General features: G+C 43.6%; 1 protein-coding gene across 1 annotated transcript; it reads right to left on the bottom strand.

The window, feature by feature from the left end:
- Positions 1 to 401: 401 nt before the first annotated feature.
- LOC124270076 (glycerophosphocholine cholinephosphodiesterase ENPP6-like) lies at positions 402 to 14,062 on the bottom strand. The gene is made up of 7 exons (XM_046705097.1): positions 13,946 to 14,062; positions 7,173 to 7,415; positions 4,725 to 4,861; positions 3,582 to 3,935; positions 1,961 to 2,200; positions 1,588 to 1,647; positions 402 to 1,465 (listed from the first exon to the last, which is right to left on the bottom strand). The coding sequence occupies exons 2-7, from the start codon at positions 7,399 to 7,401 to the stop codon at positions 1,088 to 1,090; spliced, it is 1,398 nt and encodes a 465-aa protein (XP_046561053.1). The 5' UTR covers positions 7,402 to 7,415; positions 13,946 to 14,062; the 3' UTR covers positions 402 to 1,087.
- Between the last annotated feature and the right edge of the window lie 6,913 nt (positions 14,063 to 20,975).

Below are 20,975 nucleotides of genomic sequence, written 5' to 3'. Positions count from 1 at the left end.
ATGTTCGTGAACTTCGCTTTCTTGAATATGTCACTTTACAAACAATTCTCATTTTGATCCCTGATGTGTTGCAACCATGGTGACTGTTGATAGGTCCTTAAGTAGACCTACGTGCACCGTGAAATATTGAGAATGTATGAAATGAATCATTCTTTAGACATTGTAAAAACAGAAACTGTCTGGCACAAGATATAAGTCCATTGAAAACGTTCTCGTGACTATGTACTCTCTCACCATTCATTTCCCGGAATCTCGGAGCTTTTGGACATAGGGTTTGATAACAGTTTCGTGTATCTATGTTGCTGTCAATTGTTTAACGTCGCACTCATCAGGATTGACCACCACCGATCACGTCAGTGCCCTCCTACGACAAGTATGGGTTGCTGCATATAAATTCTGAATGGGATTTTCATGGTTTTATTTGATAGTTTCAGAAGCGATAATGTTGGTGTGATTAGTAAGATTATCCAGGCTAACACAAAGTTTTCGCAAATCTGTGGGAAGGTTGTATATTGGTAACGTCATAATACAACGTTGTCACAACATAATTTTATAACGGTATGTTACAACGTATTTAGCAACGTTGCAAATTTACGTTGACGAAACGTTATGCTTTGGGCTCCTCACAATGTTGTAACAACGTTTCTTACAATTTGGTGTCAAGATAGAGTTTTCTGAGAAACCTTTCACTTTGAGATTCTTTCTTCACTTTTCAGCTTCGGAAAACATACGACCAAAACAACATGCAAATTGACGAATAAGCATTGAAGTAATATCTGCTTTGTTTCTTATGTTCCGTTCACTACTGGGAAAACTATTCAAACAATAACGATAAATAGAACGTTAAGACGACGTAAAATACGTTAGCATCAAATAAGTCTAACCTTCTGGTGACGTAAAAATGACGCATCACAAGGTCACGTCATAACGTTGTGACATGGCAAATGGGAGTCCACAGAACAACAACGAAAGCATAACGTTGTGACAACGTGAAATTGTTAGCTGGGATTTGATCGCGGTGGTAAACAGGGATCACTATAAGAACAGCGCTTTAGAATGCGCATCTCCTGCAGTTTTGAACGTTTCATTAATGCAATAGATGGTTGGCGACGACTGTGAATACAAGCAAACACTCAAAAAGCAGTACTGGTGCATTGATTGGAGACCCGGAAACTGGAGGCGTATCTTGGATGAAGGCATTGACACGGGTCAGACTTCCGTTGTTCGGCGCTGGCTCTATTTTGAGCAGTTTACAAACAAGAGGGTAGATGTCGACATTCTTGATCGGATCGGATGTGAAGTTGGTTTTGAAGTTGGGTCCCCTCGCCAGGAATATAGGCTTCATTGACATCAATGCGTTGTCGTAACCGTGGGTGGCTTTTAGAGTACTTTTGGCCTTTTTGGTCTTGTTCTGAAAATGTATGAGAAGAAATTGTGATGACTGAGTGAGGAGGGTTAAGCGCCGCTTCGGACAGTGTATCAGTTATGTCGGAGCTTCACGGCAGGATGTGGGAGGAGACCCGACAAGATTCGGTTCTCACACATTCACCGTTTGTTGGAGCTTACGAACACGGATATGGTAAACTATAGGTTGTTGTCGTAGCCATGGGTGGCTTTTAAAGTGCTGCGTGCCACTTTGTCCTTTTTCTGCAAAGACATCCAGTGTACAGTGGGAATCGTTATTCTTCTTGAGTAGTGTGCTGCCTTTATATGCAGAGAGAGAGAGAGAGGAAGAGAGAGGAGAGAGAGGGGGCAGAGAGGGGAGACAGAAAGAGAGGGAGACACACAGAGAAAGAGGGAGGGGAGAGAGAGGGAGAGAAAGAGCGCTCTGTGTGAGCTATGCACTAACCATGTTTCTTAAACATACTTATCATGACCTTGACCCCAAATTGTCACCCACAGCACATCACGGTTACGGCCCCTTATATAATGCGCATGACTCTGGTCATCCCAAACTTACAGTGGTCAGCTGCCATCCCTCATCTGCTATGATGACGATGGGCATGATCCTTCTGTTGTTCCGGTAATGGAAATGCTCAGGAATGTCGTCCTTCTTATAGGCTGTGATGTTGGAGACGCCCTCCAGATCCGCCATGATGTTGTCATCCTGTCCGTCTTTCGGTAGAATGTGCATCACCGGACCGTACATCGGCACACTGTCAATCAGCGTCATGTTGACATGGTCAGTTATGTCCACCACCTGAAAAAAGACAGCACTTTCATAATGGCCGAATTCACGTGTTTCAGTTAGCTAATCCTAGTAAATATTCTAACTTGTATGTATTGAGAAACAGATCAACAACGAATCGAGCACATTTGGTGACAGTTTGGATGCCTACTTCTTACTCAAGATCAAGATCAAGATGGTTTATTGTACATAAGGCCTCTGGCCCGTATACATAGTATTGTAATGACAGGCAAGGTATTGACATTGCAAACAGTGGAAAGCATCATAACATTGTTAGGTTAGTTGACAGGAGAAATTAGACTCTTCCTTAAAGACAGCGAATGTGTTAAAAACAGGGCTAATTTTAGACAGATTCGTCTTTTGATGATAAAATTCTTATAAGTGTTTCCCTTCTTACTCCAATGTCCAACCCTAAAGGATAAGATAGATGGTTATTCATAAACAAATCAAGCACTTCACATATCGTTTTCTCAGTAAAACACAAATTATGTTAGTAATTTTGATTGACAAATTGACTCATTAATGCTTTAAGTAGTCTTAGATACACATGTGACGATCTACATGTGACCTACAACAAGTCCCCTGCAGCCCCTAGACGCTGTGAATATCCAGTCATTCAAGGCTCATTACAGGAGACATCAGCTCAATCACCTTGCTGATTGCATAGGGCCTCTAACTGTCCTACCTGGGTATAATGTCACCCTGGATGTAGTGCCATAATTTCTCCTGGACAAACGGTGGCGTTAAATCCAGGGTATACTGTATTTTGGACAATTATATACACGTTTTTTAAAGAGTTTTAGTAATATCACTTATCAGTTTCAGGTTTATGAATGAAAGCCGAAGTGACCAACTTCCTTCACCAATTTGGTATAACCCAAAACGCAACGACACGGTGCTGACAAAGAAGAGCGGATTTGGGATTCGACCCCCAACTGTAACACCAAGACACGCTTCTTACATTTAACCCAGGGAATGAATACTACGAATATCTCAAGGTGCAATGCCTTTGCCAACAAGAAAACACGTTAATCCTCACTTTTGATCTTTTGGTAGCACGTTTATGAGCATAGCTTTTTACTTTTGTAACAGTTCGATACAAAAGAGTAAATTTGTACTATTAGGGCTTTTGAGGACCCTAAAATGAATTCGCCACAAGCGGGAATTCGACACATCTAGTTCGAGACATCAGGGTAAAAATAATGAGTTCGACACAACCGTGAATTCGTCTCAACCGAGTTCGAAACATTGGGGTTCGGCTGTACATGGAAATATATAAGTGAAAACCTTACATGTAGGTGACACAATAAATGCTCAAATTGGTGAAATATGTCATTCTTAAACTACACCCCGATACCCTCAGTTAGCCATGCTTAAAGACACGTGAACTTACTTTATTGATATTGTCAACATCAACCATGCCATGGTCACTGGTAACGATGACGTTGACCGTGTTTTCAAGGTCATTATCCTTCAACTTTTCCATGAGGTAACCAAGGATACCATCCATGTATTTGACCTTGTCCTTAACTTGCTGAGAGTCTGGACCATAACCGTGCCCAGTATGGTCGGGTTCCGGGTAATACAGGGTGGCCATTCTGACATCTTTGTTCTTGAACCAGTCAATCACTGTATCCACTCGCTCCTTGTACGGTGTCTTGTCACTGTATTTGAACCAAATGTCAGGGCGAAAACCTCGGATCTCAACCTCGCTGCCTGGCCAGTAGTAGGTGCCCGTCTTCAGACCCTGGAAGTTGAACATACAAACATTGAGTAAGTGTGATATCACGTGTATGTGAGCAATATGTCACCAATGAACAATGACAGGGGCAATGAAATAAGCTTCACAAATTGTGCCCCATGAGGACTTGAACCCGGGTCTTCGGCGTGACGAGCAATATGTCAATATGTCAGCAATGAACAATGACAGGGTCAATGAAATTAGCTTCACAAACTGTACCCCATGATGACTTGAACCCGGGCCTTCGGCGTGACGAGCAATATGTCAATATCAGCAATGAACAATGACAGGGACAATGAAATTAGCTTCACAAATTGTACCCCATGAGGACTTAAACCCGGGCCTTCGGCGTGACGAGCGAATGCTTTCGCCACTGGGATATCTCAAAGTGATTTTGGCAGTTTCAGCTTCATGAAGGACTTAAAGCCGAAGTGATCAACTTGGTTCACCAATTTGTATCCCTCTGAGGAATCGGCCCCGGGCCTTCAGCGTGGCGAACGTAAGCTTGCACCACTGGGAACCCTCACCGCCTTTTCTTTTGTAACTTCATATCAGTTTTGAAGGTGTCTCTGTTCCTTCTTCTCGCCACAGTTTGAACCAATTTCCTGAGAGACCAGCCTCACCTCGATCTATCCTCCTACACATGCAACTACAACTCTTACGCAAACTATTTCCGATGAAGTTTCAACTGTAAACTTATGTAAAAGCTTGTTGTTTAACGCCGTACTCATGCCAGATGACAACGAGGGAGGCGTTTAGTATGGAATGTATTGCATTTCTCAACTTTTAGTATACCTTCTTCTTGGCCGTGACCCACAGTGGCTCTCCCTCGTCCCACCACCGTGACTCCGTGGTGCCCATGCCGAAGCTGGCATTGAACATGGGGTCGTACATGTGGTTGCCAATAATACCATGACTCTCCTCCCACAGACCTGCATCGGAAACAGATAACGTACGTTTTGTCTGAGCGTAAGATTCCATACGAACATTAAGGAGGCCTGTACATGTGAACAGTAATTTAGCGCCACCAGAATCCAAGGTCAATTTCAAAAGTTTTGGTCCTAACATGCGATCATGCCCATACATACTGGATTGCACATGTAAAGCACGTGCTTCACATAATATCCCCAAAGCTATGTTCACGTGCAGCGAAGGAGTTAATCAAACTGGGGTAAAAGAATCATACTGGTTGTGCGTGCAGAACAGTTTTCCGAGTGAGTGAGTGAGTTTAGTTATACGCCGCACTCAGCAATATTCCTGATCCCACCTGATCCCGTTAGTCGCCTCTTACGACAAGCACGATTTACTGAAGGCCAATATTCTGACCCGGACCTTCACAGGTACATTTTTCAGAACTGATTGAAAGACGACAGCACTAAAAACTAGCTTGTGATGACATTTGAAGACGTAGACTTTCAATACATACACGCGATCTGATTTTGCCTGCTGAAATTTTAAGGGTTAGATGAAATATTGAAATTATCAGACATGTCTTAAATCATGCATTCATATACTCAGCAGCCAAAAAACAACAACGTCAGTACGAATTCAAAATTAGATAGGCACTCTTATCAAATCATTACAGAAATGGACATAATAAGCGGATCAAAACCATTTTTTGTGTACACTTGTGTACTTGACACATCAATTTCAAGACATAACGTGAACGTTTGCAGTCCATTCAGACCCTTGACTTCAGTATCTAGTGTGACCACCACGAGTGGCAAGAACTGCAGCACAGCGTCTATGCATGGAGTGCACCAATCGATTGATGGAAGCCATTGGCACCTGGAACCACACTCTGAGAAAGGCCTGGCGCAATAAATCGGCTGTGTTCAGCCTTGGTATGACATTATTCAGTCTGCTCTGAATTTCATCCCAAAGATGTTCAACTGGGTTTAGATCAGGACTAAGGGCTGGCCACTGCATAATGTTGACACCGTTCTGCTGTAGGAAGTCCCGTGTAGCTCTGGCAGTATGGGCCCGGGCATTATGATGCTGGAAAATGTTGTTCCGGTGACGTGCGAAATGTGGTATGACGTGGGGTCTGAGAGCTTGGTCGATGTAGCGCACCGCTGTGATGCCGCCTCCTCACCCTGGACCAAGGTTCTGGAACACCACAGGACCCACTCTCTTGTTAAGGCCTATTCCACCCCATACCATGATGCTTGCACCTCCCCATGAGTCTCTTTCCATAACACATTGGTCTGAGTAACGCTGGCCACGTCGTCGCCATATTCTTGTTCTGCCATCTGCAGTTGATACACAATATCGACTCTCATCTGTGAACAGAACAGTTCTCCATTGCCTGTATCGCTAGTTTTGGATGTTGTAGGGCAAACTGTAGACGTTCACGTTCACGAGGGGTGAGGATAGGTCCACGGTAAGGTCTACGGCAATGGAGGTTCCCGTTGTTAAGACGTCGGCGTACTGTATGAGTACTGATTGGTCTTCCGTGTGTTCCCACTGTCTGGCGTGCTGTTTCGGATGCCTGCATGAAGGGATTCTGTACATGCTGTCGCACAACATAGCGGTCTTGTCGTCTTGTGGTCACCCTTGGTCTGCCAGTACGGGGGCGATCATATGTGGTGTTGGTGCGCCAGAAACGTTGCTGCAGTCTGTAAATGGTCCAAACGTTGACCTGGAAGTGATTGGCAACGGCTTGTGCAGTGTGGTCAGCTTCAAGTCTTCCTAGCGCCTGGTTGCTCTGAGCTGTCGTGAGTCGCGGCATCCTGCTGACGTTGTAATGTGAATGTTTCAACCAGGTTTGGGGGTGCATTTTATAGGGCTGGTCCTTGTGAACAGCAGGTGCAGCATGATTTGAATGAAAAACATGGAGAACACCGTACCATCTCGAGATCAGGTTGCGTTTTTGAGACCATTTCCTGGGTTCCATTCTGAGTTTGGGAAGGAATGTCTTTGCTAAGGTAAAGTTGGAGATGTTGTCAAAAATATACAATCAAAACATGAAATGAGTTTACAGGTATCCGTTTCTGCGAAGGAAAATTCCAAACTGACGTTTCTTTTGCCGCTTAGTATATAATTTAACCTCAATGAAATTTGTCTTTGACGATTTCTAATGAGCGGACCAGAAAATCAAATGGAGTTAAGTATATGGCCCAGGGAAAACATTGTACTGATATTTCCTGACCTAAAGTAAATGTATTTTGGCGAAAATTCGCACGTTTCTGATAGCATCTGCCATGGACCTTTTTAACTTGCTTTAACTTTATCTTAACTCACCTGTCACTATGGTGTAATGGTTTGGAAATGTCAACGTCGTGAAGCTGTTGTTCATGTAGGGTAGCTTCACGCCTTGTCTGGCGAAGTCGTCAAAGTTGGGGGTGTCCACCATGTCAAGATAGTCGTATCGGAAGCCGTCCATGGAGATGAGCAGCACCTTCCCGGTGTAGTCCGCCATGACAGACATCGCCAGACCCGCGAGGAGCAGGACAAAGATGGTGGAGGACATGGTGTGAAAACCTACTGAAACACGGAAAATCACAGTTAAGTTCCTCTAGACTCAGGAGCAAGGGAAACAGATAACTATAGGGAGTGTGGCCGTGTTTGATGTGTGTACAACTTTGGCTCGGTGGTACTGATTCTACGACAGCCATGACACTGATAATCACACGTGTTGTTTGAATAAACAACGGTTGCTCATAAGCAGGTTTTCCTTTTACCGTAAATACTGTTTGCCGCCGGGTATGTTGTAGACAGGAATGACTAGAACGAAGTTACCAGACAATTAATGTCCGTCGAAAAATGATGTCATCTCTTCCGAGACGTTATCTACAACAGAAAAACACTCGGGACCTTCCCGATTGTCCACGTATGGCGTCACGTGAACAAGAAAACTTTTTTTGGGGTGGAGTATCTACGGAATCGATACCATACAGCCACATGAACACCACGATCAATTGTTGGCTTGAATCCAAGTACAGACAGAACCTGTACACTGGCTGAAGGAGCACATCATTTGGCCAAGACGTCTATCGACACGCCCAGTGTTTCTTCCACGTCACCACCAGGCGTACCGAGCTTGGTGTACAAAACATCTGAGGCTCAGAAGATAAATCTCAGACGGTATACTGCTCTCAGATGATTCCATGTGTCAGCGGGACAGATTTGAGGGTCGTGCAAGGTCAAACACGCCTTCATGTTGACGTTTTATCGATGCCTTCGTTACTAACTCCTATCGGTTTGGTTTGGAAGTGGAACAGTTTTGTGTTCTGTCGACTGCAGGACGCAATTCGTCATTGATGATGGCTATTAGAAAGTCGAACGTTAACGGGGCACCGTTCGAGATGATGTTCAAATGCAGGGATAAGATATTATCCAGGCGATATACGCGTTGAAACAAACTTTTAGAGGAAGCATAGCATTACTGACCGGCCTTTTCTTCAGACCCTCTCCTACGTAGACAATACCTAGGATTAGTTGGGTGTACGCTAACAACAGGACCAGAGACAGACGGTAACTTTAGCTCAGTTAGGGCAGGGTTTTGTTGACGTTTGGAACAACATCCCGCGGGCAGTTTTCAGTCATCTGGGGTAATCAATACGTCACCGCCGCCTCGCATACATCTACGCAGGGGCGGTGGAGTAGCCTAGTGGTTAAAGTGTTCGCTCGTCACGATGAAGAACGGGTTCGATTTCCCACATGTTTACAATGTGTGAAATCCATTTTTGGTGTCTCCCGCCGTGATATTGCTGGAAATATTGCTAAAAGCGTTGTAAAACTAAACTTATCACTCACATCTACGCAAAAGGTAGTCTGATCACCTCTAATAAGGGCCCCATTCTGTGTCCCCTGCTACCACATATTGGGTTTATAAATGAATGTTTATCATTTAAACATTATCAGATGAAAGAACAAATTGAACACTCGTGGAAAATGTTCATAATACATCTGATGTGATTGAGAGAAGATATGAATGTAGTCTATACACAACAGAACAAAATACATATGCAAATACCCACATTCAGGTTAAAGTCAGTGAAGGACCCGGCGGGTCTAAAGTCAATAACCTGGGTGGCCACCCTGTGAAGCAACGCAAGTATCGTGGGCACTTTGGCTGACGATCGCCTCCCAAATGACGCCTAGCCATTGCTATAATAGCATGTAGTTTTCAAAACGAATCAGGAATAAAGTGTTGTGGACCCACCCCTGTATTTGAAGAGACAGTTATCCCATTTAAACAGCCCGGGGTATATGCCTACAGCGTTCCCTCAGGGATTCATTTGGGGCGGTGGGGTAGCCTTATGGTTAACGCGTCCGCTCGACACGCTGAAGACCCGGGTTCGATTCCCCACATGGGTACAATGTGTGAAGCCCATTTCTGGTGTCCCCCGCCGTGATATTGCTGGAATATTGCTAAAAGCGCTTTATCCTGCTGAAACGTGTGCCTATCTTGATGTAGTCTGTCTCACAGTCCCTGAACCCCATTATTTTCCCCACTGCCAAGCCCTCTCTGCAGTGCTAAAGCCCTAAATAAAGCAAGTCTACATTTCCTCAGGTTCTGAATCTCTGGTCTCCCTTGGGCTCCTTTTCAATTTAAATGGGCTTGTTTATTACTATCAAAATTATTTATATTCAGAGACTAAGCATTAGTCTAATCTTGATGCTGACGGAAGAGTAGGCCGACGTGATGACTCAGAATGTTGTCCCTGTGACCCCAGTCCATGCTTAAAACACCGCAGTTGCCCGTCTGTAGAACAGTCATCGTGATAGGGTCCTCCACTGTTACGCCATACACGTAAATCACCATCTCCATTTGGGTTCATCTGGTGAAACGCTATGTAAACGGTGTCATCTCCAATGATGATGTCTCTCGACCCATATATCTGTCTGTCTGTCTGCCTGTGTGTGTCTGTCCGTCTGCTTGTGTCTGTCTGTCTTTCTGTCTGTCTAAAGTGGTAAATAAAGAATAAAGAAAACCCGTGTAACGGTCATAGCATTTGGTGTCATTGTACATCATGTTGACAGGTGTGGCCCGGACAGAGAAAACCCCGTGTAACGGTCATAGCATTTGGTGTCATTGTACATCATGTAGACAGGTGTGGCCCGGACAAAGAAAACCCCGTGTAACGGTCATAGCATTTGGTGTCATTGTACATCATGTAGACAGGCGTGGCCCGGACAAAGAGAAACCCCGTGTAACGGTCATAGCATTTGGTGTCATTGTACATCATGTAGACAGGTGTGGCCCGGACAGAGAAAACCCCGTGTAACGGTCATAGACATTGGTGTCATTGTACATCATGTTGACAGGTGTTTACGGCCACGGAAATTACCCCGGACAGAGAAAACCCCGTGTAACGGTCATAGCATTTGGCATCATTGTACATCATGTTGACAGGCGTGGCCCGGACATTACCCCGGACAGATAAAACCCCGTGTAACGGTCATAGCATTTGGTGCCATTGTACATCATGTAGACAGGCGTGGCCCCGACAGAGAAAACCCCGTGTAACGGTCATAGCATTTGGTGCCATTGTACATCAGGTTGACAGGCGTGGCCCGGACAGAGAAAACCCACTGGTAACTCCCTCACAGGACAATACTCCTGACATAATAGAATCATACGCCCCACCCAGTTAGGTAGGCAGTTTAGGAATCTTTACGTGTCCACCATAAATGGTCTGGAACCAGGCCTTGATTTATAAAACCTTGATTGAAAAGGTTACTTGTAAGCAAAATACATTTGTGTTTCTTTCCACGAATCTTTAAAACGTACCACTGCAATGTACCTCGGTCATTTAGGAAACCTCGACACCAGCCGTAGAAGCTGATGCTATATTGCTCCGTATGAAGGGGAAAGTCACGATTGGAAAATAGAACTCCCCCTTTGTTGTAAAAGTGCTGTGTTGAGCAGAATGTCAAAGTTGGTTGCTGACAACTCGGTGATGGCAGAGAGGAATCGCTCCTCCTGGATCAGTGCAGTAGCTCCACACAACTGTGATGGTGTTGAGTAACGTGATGTGATAACGATGTTTTTACACCGTCAAAGGTCCAATGCGATCGTGCTAAATACCCCTTATTATCTGGCACACGTATATCAAACTGAAAGATAGATATACATTACTACAGGATCCACGTTAGGGGCTGGTCATTTATTACAGGAGGGGTTTCACGGATTTTGTATACACTCAGCAATATCCCAGCTATGTGGCGGCGGTCTCTATATAATTGATCTACGCAAGGGGGATGCGATGACATGTGTCAACAAAGTCAGCGAGCCAGGCCACCTGAATCCGATAGTCGCCTCTAACGACAAGCATGACTTGCTGAAGACCAATTCGAACCCGGATCTTCACGGGTCTGCACTGAAAATAATTACCCTCCCCTAACTATTGCACTTCCAGATGTAGTTCACAACGCCCCTATTCACATGACCAGCTGAAGTCAAACAGTCCCGTCCGCGTATGAAATCATTTAACGCTTTATGCTAAAGGTACTGTTATGGAGTGGATGATCCCTTCATGAGTAATAAGAAGCATTCATATGTTACCGAGATCCTGCTTGTGAGTGTGCAAATATTTTGTCTTTACTTGGACAGAGATTGATTTCATACGGGCTATTTGTCATTTCTGTTGAAGGGACTTCAAGTGTTTGTCTCGTTAGCAGAAGTGTTTCCTTCTTGCTTTAAAATATATTCTATATTTGTCGTTTTCAAGTTCACATGGCCGACTAGCGTTAAATACACACTGGCTCAGTGCAAAGTCTGAGCTTTAACCACAATCTGATGTTTCCCACCAACACCAGATACCTTTGGGGCACCAAAACCGCCACATCAGTCAGTTACACCAGCACCAACAGTAACACCAGCACCAGCACCAGCACCAGCACCAGCACCAGCACCAGCACCAGCACCAGCACCAGCACCAGCACCAGCACCAGCACCAGCACCAACATCAACACCACAACCAACGCCAACACCAGCACCAACACCAGCACCATCACCAGCACCAGCACCAGCACCACTGGTCCTCCACTGTTACGCCATACACGTAAATCACCATCTCCATTTGGGTTCATCTGGTGAAATGCTATGTAAACGGTGTCATCTACAATGATGATGTCTCTCGACCCATATATCTGTCTGTCTGTCTACCTGTGTGTGTCTGTCCGTCTGCTTGTGTCTGTCTGTCTTTCTGTCTGTCTAAAGTGGTAAATAAAGAATAAAGAAAACCCCGTGTAACGGTCATAGCATTTGGTGTCATTGTACATCATGTTGACAGGTGTGGCCCGGACAGAGAAAACCCCGTGTAACGGTCATAGCATTTGGTGTCATTGTACATCATGTAGACAGGCGTGGCCCGGACAAAGAAAACCTCGTGTAACGGTCATAGCATTTGGTGTCATTGTACATCATGTAGACAGGTGTGGCCCGGACAAAGAAAACCCCGTGTAACGGTCATAGCATTTGGTGTCATTGTACATCATGTAGACAGGCGTGGCCCGGACAGAGAAAACCCCGTGTAACGGTCATAGCATTTGGTGTCATTGTACATCATGTAGACAGGTGTGGCCCGGACAAAGAAAACCCCGTGTAACGGTCATAGCATTTGGTGTCATTGTACATCATGTAGACAGGCGTGGCCCGGACAGAGAACACCCCGTGTAACGGTCATAGCATTTGGTGTCATTGTACATCATGTTGACAGGTGTGGCCCGGACAAAGAAAACCCCGTGTAACGGTCATAGCATTTGGTATCATTGTACATCATGTTGACAGGCGTGGCCCGGACATTACCCCGGACAGAGAAAACCCCGTGTAACGGTCATAGCATTTGGTGTCATTGTACATCATGTTGACAGGCGTGGCCCGGACATTACCCCGGACAGAGAAAACCCCGTGTAACGGTCATAGCATTTGGTGTCATTGTACATCATGTAGACAGGCGTGGCCCGGACAGAGAACACCCCGTGTAACGGTCATAGCATTTGGTGTCATTGTACATCATGTTGACAGGTGTGGCCCGGACAAAGAAAACCCCGTGTAACGGTCATAGCATTTGGTGTCATTGTACATCATGTAGACAGGTGTGGCCCGGACAGAGAAAACCCCGTGTAACGGTCATAGCATTTGGTGTCATTGTACATCATGTTGACAGGCGTGGCCCGGACAGAGAAAACCCCGTGTAACGGTCATAGCATTTGGTGTCATTGTACATCATGTAGACAGGCGTGGCCCGGACAGAGAAAACCCCGTGTAACGGTCATAGCATTTGGTGTCATTGTACATCATGTTGACAGGTGTGGCCCGGACAGAGAAAACCCCGTGTAACGGTCATAGCATTTGGTGTCATTGTACATCATGTAGACAGGTGTGGCCCGGACAAAGAAAACCCCGTGTAACGGTCATAGCATTTGGTATCATTGTACATCATGTAGACAGGTGTGGCCCGGACAGAGAAAACCCCGTGTAAAGGTCATAGCATTTGGTGTCATTGTACATCATGTAGACAGGTGTGGCCCGGACAAAGAAAACCCCGTGTAACGGTCATAGCATTTGGTGCCATTGTACATCATGTAGACAGGCGTGGCCCGGACAGAGAAAACCCCGTGTAACGGTCATAGCATTTGGTGCCATTGTACATCATGTAGACAGGTGTGGCCCGGACAGAGAAAACCCACTGGTAACTCCCTCACAGGACAATACTCCTGACATAATAGAATCATACGCCCCACCCAGTTACATAGGTAGTTTAGGAATCTTTACGTGTCCACTTTAAATTGTCTGGAACCAGGCCTTGATTTATAAAACCTTGATTGAAAAGGTTACTGGTAAGCCAAATACATTTGTGTTTCTTTCCACGAATCTTTAAAACGTACCACTGCAATGTACCTCGGTCATTTAGGAAACCTCGACACCAGCCGTAGAAGCTGATGCTATATTGCTCCGTATGAAGGGGAAAGTCACGATTGGAAAATAGAACTCCCCCCTTTGTTGTAAAAGTGCTGTGTTGAGCAGAATGTCAAAGTTGGTTGCTGACAACTTGGATACTCACGTTTCAGTGATGGCAGAGAGGGAATCGCTCCTCCTGGATCAGTGCAGTAGCTCCACACAACTGTGGTGAGGGGTGTTGAGTAACGTGATGTGATAACGATGTTTTTACACCGTCAAAGGTCCAATACGGTCGTGCTAAATACCCCTTATTATCTGGCACACGTATATCAAACTGAAAGATAGATATACATTACTACAGGATCCACGTTAGGGGCTGGTCATTTATTACAGGAGGGGTTTCATGGATTTTGTATGCACTCAGCAATATCCCAGCTATGTGGCTGCGGTCTGTATATAATCAATCTACGTAAGGGGGGATGCAATGACATGTGTCAACAAAGTCAGCGAGCCAGGCCACCTGAATCCGATAGTCGCCTCTAACGACAAGCATGACTTGCTGAACCCGGCTGAACCAATTCGAACCCGGATCTTCACGGGTCTGCACTGAAAATAATTACCCTCCCCTAACTATTGCACTTCCAGATGTAGTTCACAACGCCCCTATTCACATGACCAGCTGAAGTCAAACAGTCCCGTCCGTGTATGAAATCATTTAACAGACAGACAGACATATTTTATTCAGTTATATTGGCCAACTGGCCCATGTTACAATTGTTGTTACAACACTTTTGTTGTCACGTCGTAAGAAAATAGAAAAGCAATATTTAAACACTGTTTCAAACATTGTTGGAGAATACACTTTTCAGAAATGTTGCTATTGCTTTAACGGTATGTCTATTTTGTGAATTAAATACATTGATCATTTGGGATGTAAAATATGAAATACATCCTGGACTTGTCCGCTGTTACAATTGTTACATAAAGTGTGCTGTCTTTCAGCATCCTTATTTCGTCTGGTTGCATTTACATTCAAATTATGTAGAGAAATTCGGAATTTACAAAATACCTTCAGTAACGTCTTATCATGAAACAGGTATGTAATATACGCTTCAATGTAAAACCTAATTTTACCAGACTATAATATCTAAAAAAATGTGAAGCTTGTACATTTCCTTGCCAATTTTGGACATAAATATCAACTAATCTTTGCTTGAACACATACAAGAACACATTTTTCATCTCCAACATTTTGGTATAACCATACGTGTGAATACGAGACGGATATCTGAAACCCAGTTCCTTTTACCTCTGTCATCCAGTTCTTTCAACATGTTATAACATTGATGTGGATATCTGTTTACAGCCATTCTAACCAATTTAATCCAATATTTAACAGCTCTGTGTCTACTTAAAACAAACATATTGGTACGACCAATTTCGCCTAATATTGCCTTATTCGATGCGAATTTCCCAACACACAAGAAACGTTTGAAATGGGAAGTTTGCACCTTTTCAATACAGTCATGATATTTAAGGCCCCATATTTCCAATGCATACAACAAAATAGGTGCAATTTTACCATCGAAGATATTACATGCCGTCGAAAAAGACAAGAACTTGTTGTTATGGAACAGTCTGTATACAGGGAAAACAGCTTTAGAAGCCTGCAATGCATGAGTACGACACGCTGTTGACCAAATAAGCCTGGATGAGAAAATGATGCCTAAATATCTATAATACGATACAATTTTTAATTTTACACTACCAAATGTCCATTGTTCATTTTTGGCAACTTTTCCCCCGTTTAATAGCCTTTGCAAATTTACAACAGTATAGTAGAATAGAACAACATCATCGGTAAACAGAAGCAGCATAATATCAATTATATCCTGAGGTACAAATATACCTTGGGAACATTTTTCATACAGTTCATGTACTAATTCATTTAAAAAGAAAATGAAAGAATGGGGCTGAGGATACGGCCTTGACGAATACCATTGGAGGTAGAAAATGACTGTGTTTGGCAAGTTCCAATCTTGACAGAAGCTTTAACAGATGTATACATATTTTCCCAAATCCGGAACATTTTGCCATGGCAACCTTTACTTAATAACAAGTACAATAACTTTTCCCTGTCCACATAATCAAATGCTTTCTTGAAATCTACAAAAGCACAGTAAAAAACGACCTTTCGGTTTAGACAAATATTTGGTACATAAAGCCTGCAAAATAAAAATATTATCAACTGTAGCATAATTCGGTCGGAATGCAGCATGTGCTTCTGATAGTAAGTTATTTATATCTATCCATGTCCTTAAACGCTGTTCTAGAATCGATGTAAAAAAGTTTCCCAATACTGTCCATTAGTGAAATACCTATGTAATCTGATGGGTTACTTCTTGATCCAGTCTTATATAAGGGAAGAATAATAGCCTGATTCCATGCTTCAGGGAATACACCACTATCAAATATTTTATTAAAAAGTAGGGTTAAATATGGAGAAAGGGTTTCTGATGAAATCTTGTATAATTCTGCAGGTATGCCGTCTTCTCCAGGGGACTTTCCTTTCTTAAGATTTTTAATTTCTTCCTTTATTTCTTCCTCAGTGATATTTTTTGCTGAGCAGATCATTCGTCCAGGGAGCAGAGGTACAAGTGTCACAAGAATGGCTTTGTATTAACTGTCTAACTGTATGATCAAATTCTGTTTCTTCTCGTCCAACGCAGGATTTAGAAGTTCTTTAAAATAAGGAAACCATTCACCATCTGTAATATCATCTTGATTGCTCCTGGGGTTCAATGCTTGTTTAACAAAGATTTACAGTCACCATATTTAGCCGCAAGATTTATCTTGTCACTTAGACACAAATTAAATGCAGTTCTCTTCTGGTCACAACACTTCTTGAATTTTGATTTGGCAGATATATACTGTTGAAGATTATTATCAGTCTTGTACTTTCTAAAAGAAGTTAGCATTTTATATTTCTCCTTCTTCATTCTTCTGCACTCAGAGTCAAACCATGGTGGCTGTGCCCTTTGCCGAGGTACGTTTCCTCTAGTTATATCAGTTACATTGCAATAACAGAACATAATAACATCTGATAATTTCTTGACTGCCATATTTACGTTTTCTCCCAACAAGGTTATAAAATCTGTTAACATTTGTTGCACTGTTACACTTTTCAAAGACATCAGATAGTCATTTACTTCCGTTTGTGGTAAATTACATTTAGGTATTTTTGTTAAAGTGACCTCACAGTATTCTGTGGTATGAACTACAGCAACAGGTGTATTAATGCAGGACAGTGTAGCAACTAGTGGTATATGATCTGACTCTGACCTTGACATTACTTCCATGTCATTAATATTGACAAATAATTCACTCGAAATGATAAAATAGTCCACAACACTGCAGCCTGAATGTGAAAGAAATGTGTAGTTACTGGGTGTATCGCTCACTGCACGGCCATTTACAATATGTACATTAAGTTGCTTACAGATTTCAAGTAAATAACGACCACAGTTATTGAGAACTGTATCACATGTGGCGCGGGGTTGCGTAAAATCATCTTGTACTGAGAATCGCAGGGGAGATAATCAACAGAATCATCAATCAGATAATCAAGTTCGTTACAAGTCCTAGCGTTAAAATCCCCACAAAGGATAAACTTGGTTTGTTCGCCATAGTCATTTTGCAATAAAAGACTCTCTAATGTATCAATTCCACTTTCTTCCCTGTCCATATATATTGGTGATCCTTCAGGGTGGATATACAGAAATCCCCAAATAACGCTGTATACTAAAGGTACTGTTATGGAGTGGATGATCCCTTCATGAGTAATAAGAAGCATTCATATAATACCGAGATCCTGAAACGAGTCTGCTTGTGAGTGTGCAAATATTTTGTCTTTACTTGGACAGAGATTGATTTCATACGGGCTATTTGTCATTTCTGTTGAAGGGACTTCAAGTGTTTGTCTCGTTAGCAGAAGTGTTTCCTTCTTGCTTTAAAACATATTCTATATTTGTCGTTTTCAAGTTCATATGACCGACTAGCGTTAAATACACACTGGCTCAGTGCAAAGTCTGAGTTTTAACCACAATCTGATAAATCCCTGGATACCTTTGGGGGTAACAACATCAGTCACATCAGTCAGTTACACAAGCATCAACGCCAGCACCAGCAACTACATCAACACCAGCACCAGCACCAGCATCAACATCAACACCAGCACCAGCATCAACATTAGCACCAGCATCAACACCAGCACCAGCACCACTATCAGCATTAGCAGCACCAGCATCAGCATCTGTGCATCAACACCAGCACCAGCATCAACACCAGCACCAGCACCAGCATCAGCATCAACACCAGCATCAACACCGCACCAGCATCAGCACCAGCACAACAGCACCAGCATCAACAGCATCAATCACCAGCACCAGCATCAACACCAGCAGCACCAGCATCAGCACACACCAGCATCAACACCAGCACCAGCATCAACACCAGCACCAGCATCAACACCAGCACCAGCATCAACACCAGCACAACAGCATCAACACCAGCATCAGCACCAGCATCAACCAGCACCAGCACCAGCATCAACACAGCATCAACAGCATCCAGCATCAACACCAGCACCAGCATCAACACCAGCACCAGCATCAACACCAGCGCCACATCAGCATCAGCACCAGCACCAGCATCAACACCAGCACCAGCAGCATCAGCACCAGCATCAGCATCAACACCAGCACCAGCATCAACACCAGCACCAGCATCCAGCACCAGCATCAGCACCAGCACCAGCATCAACACCAGCACCAGCATCAACACCAACACCAGCATCAACACCAGCACCAGCATCAACACCAGCACAAGCACCAGCATCAACACACCAGCACCAGCACCAGCATCAACATCAACACCAGCAGCATCAACACCAGCATCAGCACCAGCATCCAGCACCAGCATCAACACCACCAGCACCAGCATCAACACCAGCATCAACACCAGCAATTCAGCATCAACACCCAGCATCAACACCAGCACCAGCATCAACACCAGCACCAGCATCAACACCAGCGTCAACACCAGCACCGGCGTCAACACCAGCATCATCACACCAGCACCAGCATCAGCATCAGCACCAGCATCAGCATCAGCACCAGCATCAGCATCAAATACCAGCATCAAATACCAGCATCAACACAACAGCATCAGCACCAGCACCAGCATCAAGCACCAGCACCAGCATCAGCACCGGCACCAGCAATCAACACCAGCATCAACACCAGCATCAACACCGGCACCAGCACCAGCATCAACACCAGCACCAGCATCAAGCATCAACACCAGCATCAACACCAGCATCAGCATCAACACCAGCATCAACACCAGCACCAGCATCAACACCAGCACCAGCATCAACACCAGCACCAGCACCAGCATCAGCACCAGCACATCAGCATCAGCACCAGCACCAGCATCAACACCAGCATCAACACCAGCACCAGCATCAACACCAGCATCAACACCAGCATCAACATCAGCACCAGCATCAACACCAGCATCAACACCAGCATAAGGGTGGTCAGGCCTCTATACTGACCACTGTACTATCACACCGACGACGGTTATGGGGTGTTCTTCAATATATCCCCTACTTGTTGGTTACTTGCTGGGTTTTACGTTCCTAAGTTTATTAATTTTAATATTGATATAAATTAAATTAGTTCTCGTCACTATATGGCTGCAATATTGCCGATGTGACGCTACAAATATTAACTCACTCACTGGTTGGTTTAACCAGCATTATTAAGTCAAGTCAAAGTTTATTCTCATGGAGTCATATACATGACATAGAGTAAAACAAATATATGTGCAAAACAATGAAACACATACATATTACATTAACGGAGCGTACGCAAGCCCCATTTCACAAAAAGAGCAAGTTTAACAAGCATTGGTTTGTATGTGATGGGCGCAGTAAGAAATATATATTTATCAACAGTGGGATGTTTACAATAATAAGCAGGAGATATTTGTTTCGTAATTCGTTTAACTCCAATGCATTCAAACGTAAAGTGAAAATTCATCCCCTAATTTTACTCTTTTGCATGATGCAATAGCCGTTTCCATTTTCTGTATCAATTCTTTATGCCATTCATCAGTCAGTCTTGTGGTTACATTGTTCTAAGTTTTGTGGTATAAATACGTAAATCTAGAGGAAGTTACAACAACAAGTTTCAATATAAAGATTTTCATCCTAAAACATATTGTAATATAGGCCTTTCGATGATTATGGATTTATTGCCCTCCAAGGTTTGTGAAAACCGGATCAACGAGTACAGTTTTAACATTGCTTCTTACTACCAGCCAATGGGTACTCTTGAAATCTTTGTAAATTCGCCAAATGTAACTAAAGCCTTTCGTATTCTCTAAGACAGATTTTACTCCGCTATTAGTGATATTTAGCATTTGCCTGAGAATTGGCGCAAATTGAAACATTAAAATATACATTACTTTGATAGTTTATCATGAGATGTAATAATACTTACACCAATATGATAACATTCTCATTTCTAATAGAAATACTGGGCGGATATATTCTAACTATATGGCGGCGGTCTGTAAATAATCGAGTCTGACCAGACAACCGGTGAACCGCGCAAATGGGATACATGATGACATTTGTCTACCAAGTCAGCGAGCTCTGCCCACCCCATCTCATTGGGTCGTCTCTTGCAAGCGTGGGTTGGTGAAGACCGATCCTAACCCAGATCTTCACGGGTTCCATATATCGAATTCTTATATTTACACGGAGTGTATGTGGTAGTTTCAAACGGAACGATGGATACTTGTTCGGACAAAACTGTGGCGAGTAACATGTCACGCAAAGGTTCAAATAGACTGTCACACAGTTCCTGAACCACATTATTTTCACTGTTGCCGAGCCCTCCCTGCAATGCTAACTCTCAATGAAGCAATTCAGCTTTCTCAGGTTCAGGTTCTGAATCTGTGGTCTCCCTGGGACTCCTTTCAAGTTATATGGCTTTGTTTGTTACTATAAAAGTTATATATATTCAGAGACTGGCGTTAGTCTAAAGGTTCAAACAGTAGCAGCCCTGGACAACCTCATCATCATGAGTGAGGGGTTGCTCACACGAGCAGCGACCGCTAACATC

The sequence above is a fragment of the Haliotis rubra genome, unplaced genomic scaffold, assembly GCF_003918875.1.
Source record: "Haliotis rubra isolate DU_JTF1 unplaced genomic scaffold, ASM391887v1 Scf1498, whole genome shotgun sequence".
NCBI lineage: Eukaryota > Metazoa > Mollusca > Gastropoda > Lepetellida > Haliotidae > Haliotis > Haliotis rubra.
The sequence above is the reverse complement of the archived record's forward strand: the minus strand, read 5'-3'. Positions and strand labels throughout refer to the sequence as shown.

What these genes read in the sequence shown, in the direction of transcription:
- LOC124270076 (XM_046705097.1), bottom strand. Translation starts at nt 7,401, where the DNA reads ATGTCCTCCACCATCTTTGTCCTGCTCCTCGCGGGTCTGGCGATGTCT. An exon ending in CCATTACACCATAGTGACAG is followed by an intron (nt 4,862 to 7,172) that starts GTGAGTTAAGAT and finishes TTTCCGATGCAG; the next exon opens with GTCTGTGGGAGGAGAGTCAT. An exon ending in AGGGATGGCAGCTGACCACT is followed by an intron (nt 1,648 to 1,960) that starts GTAAGTTTGGGA and finishes ATGTCTTTGCAG; the next exon opens with AAAAAGGACAAAGTGGCACG.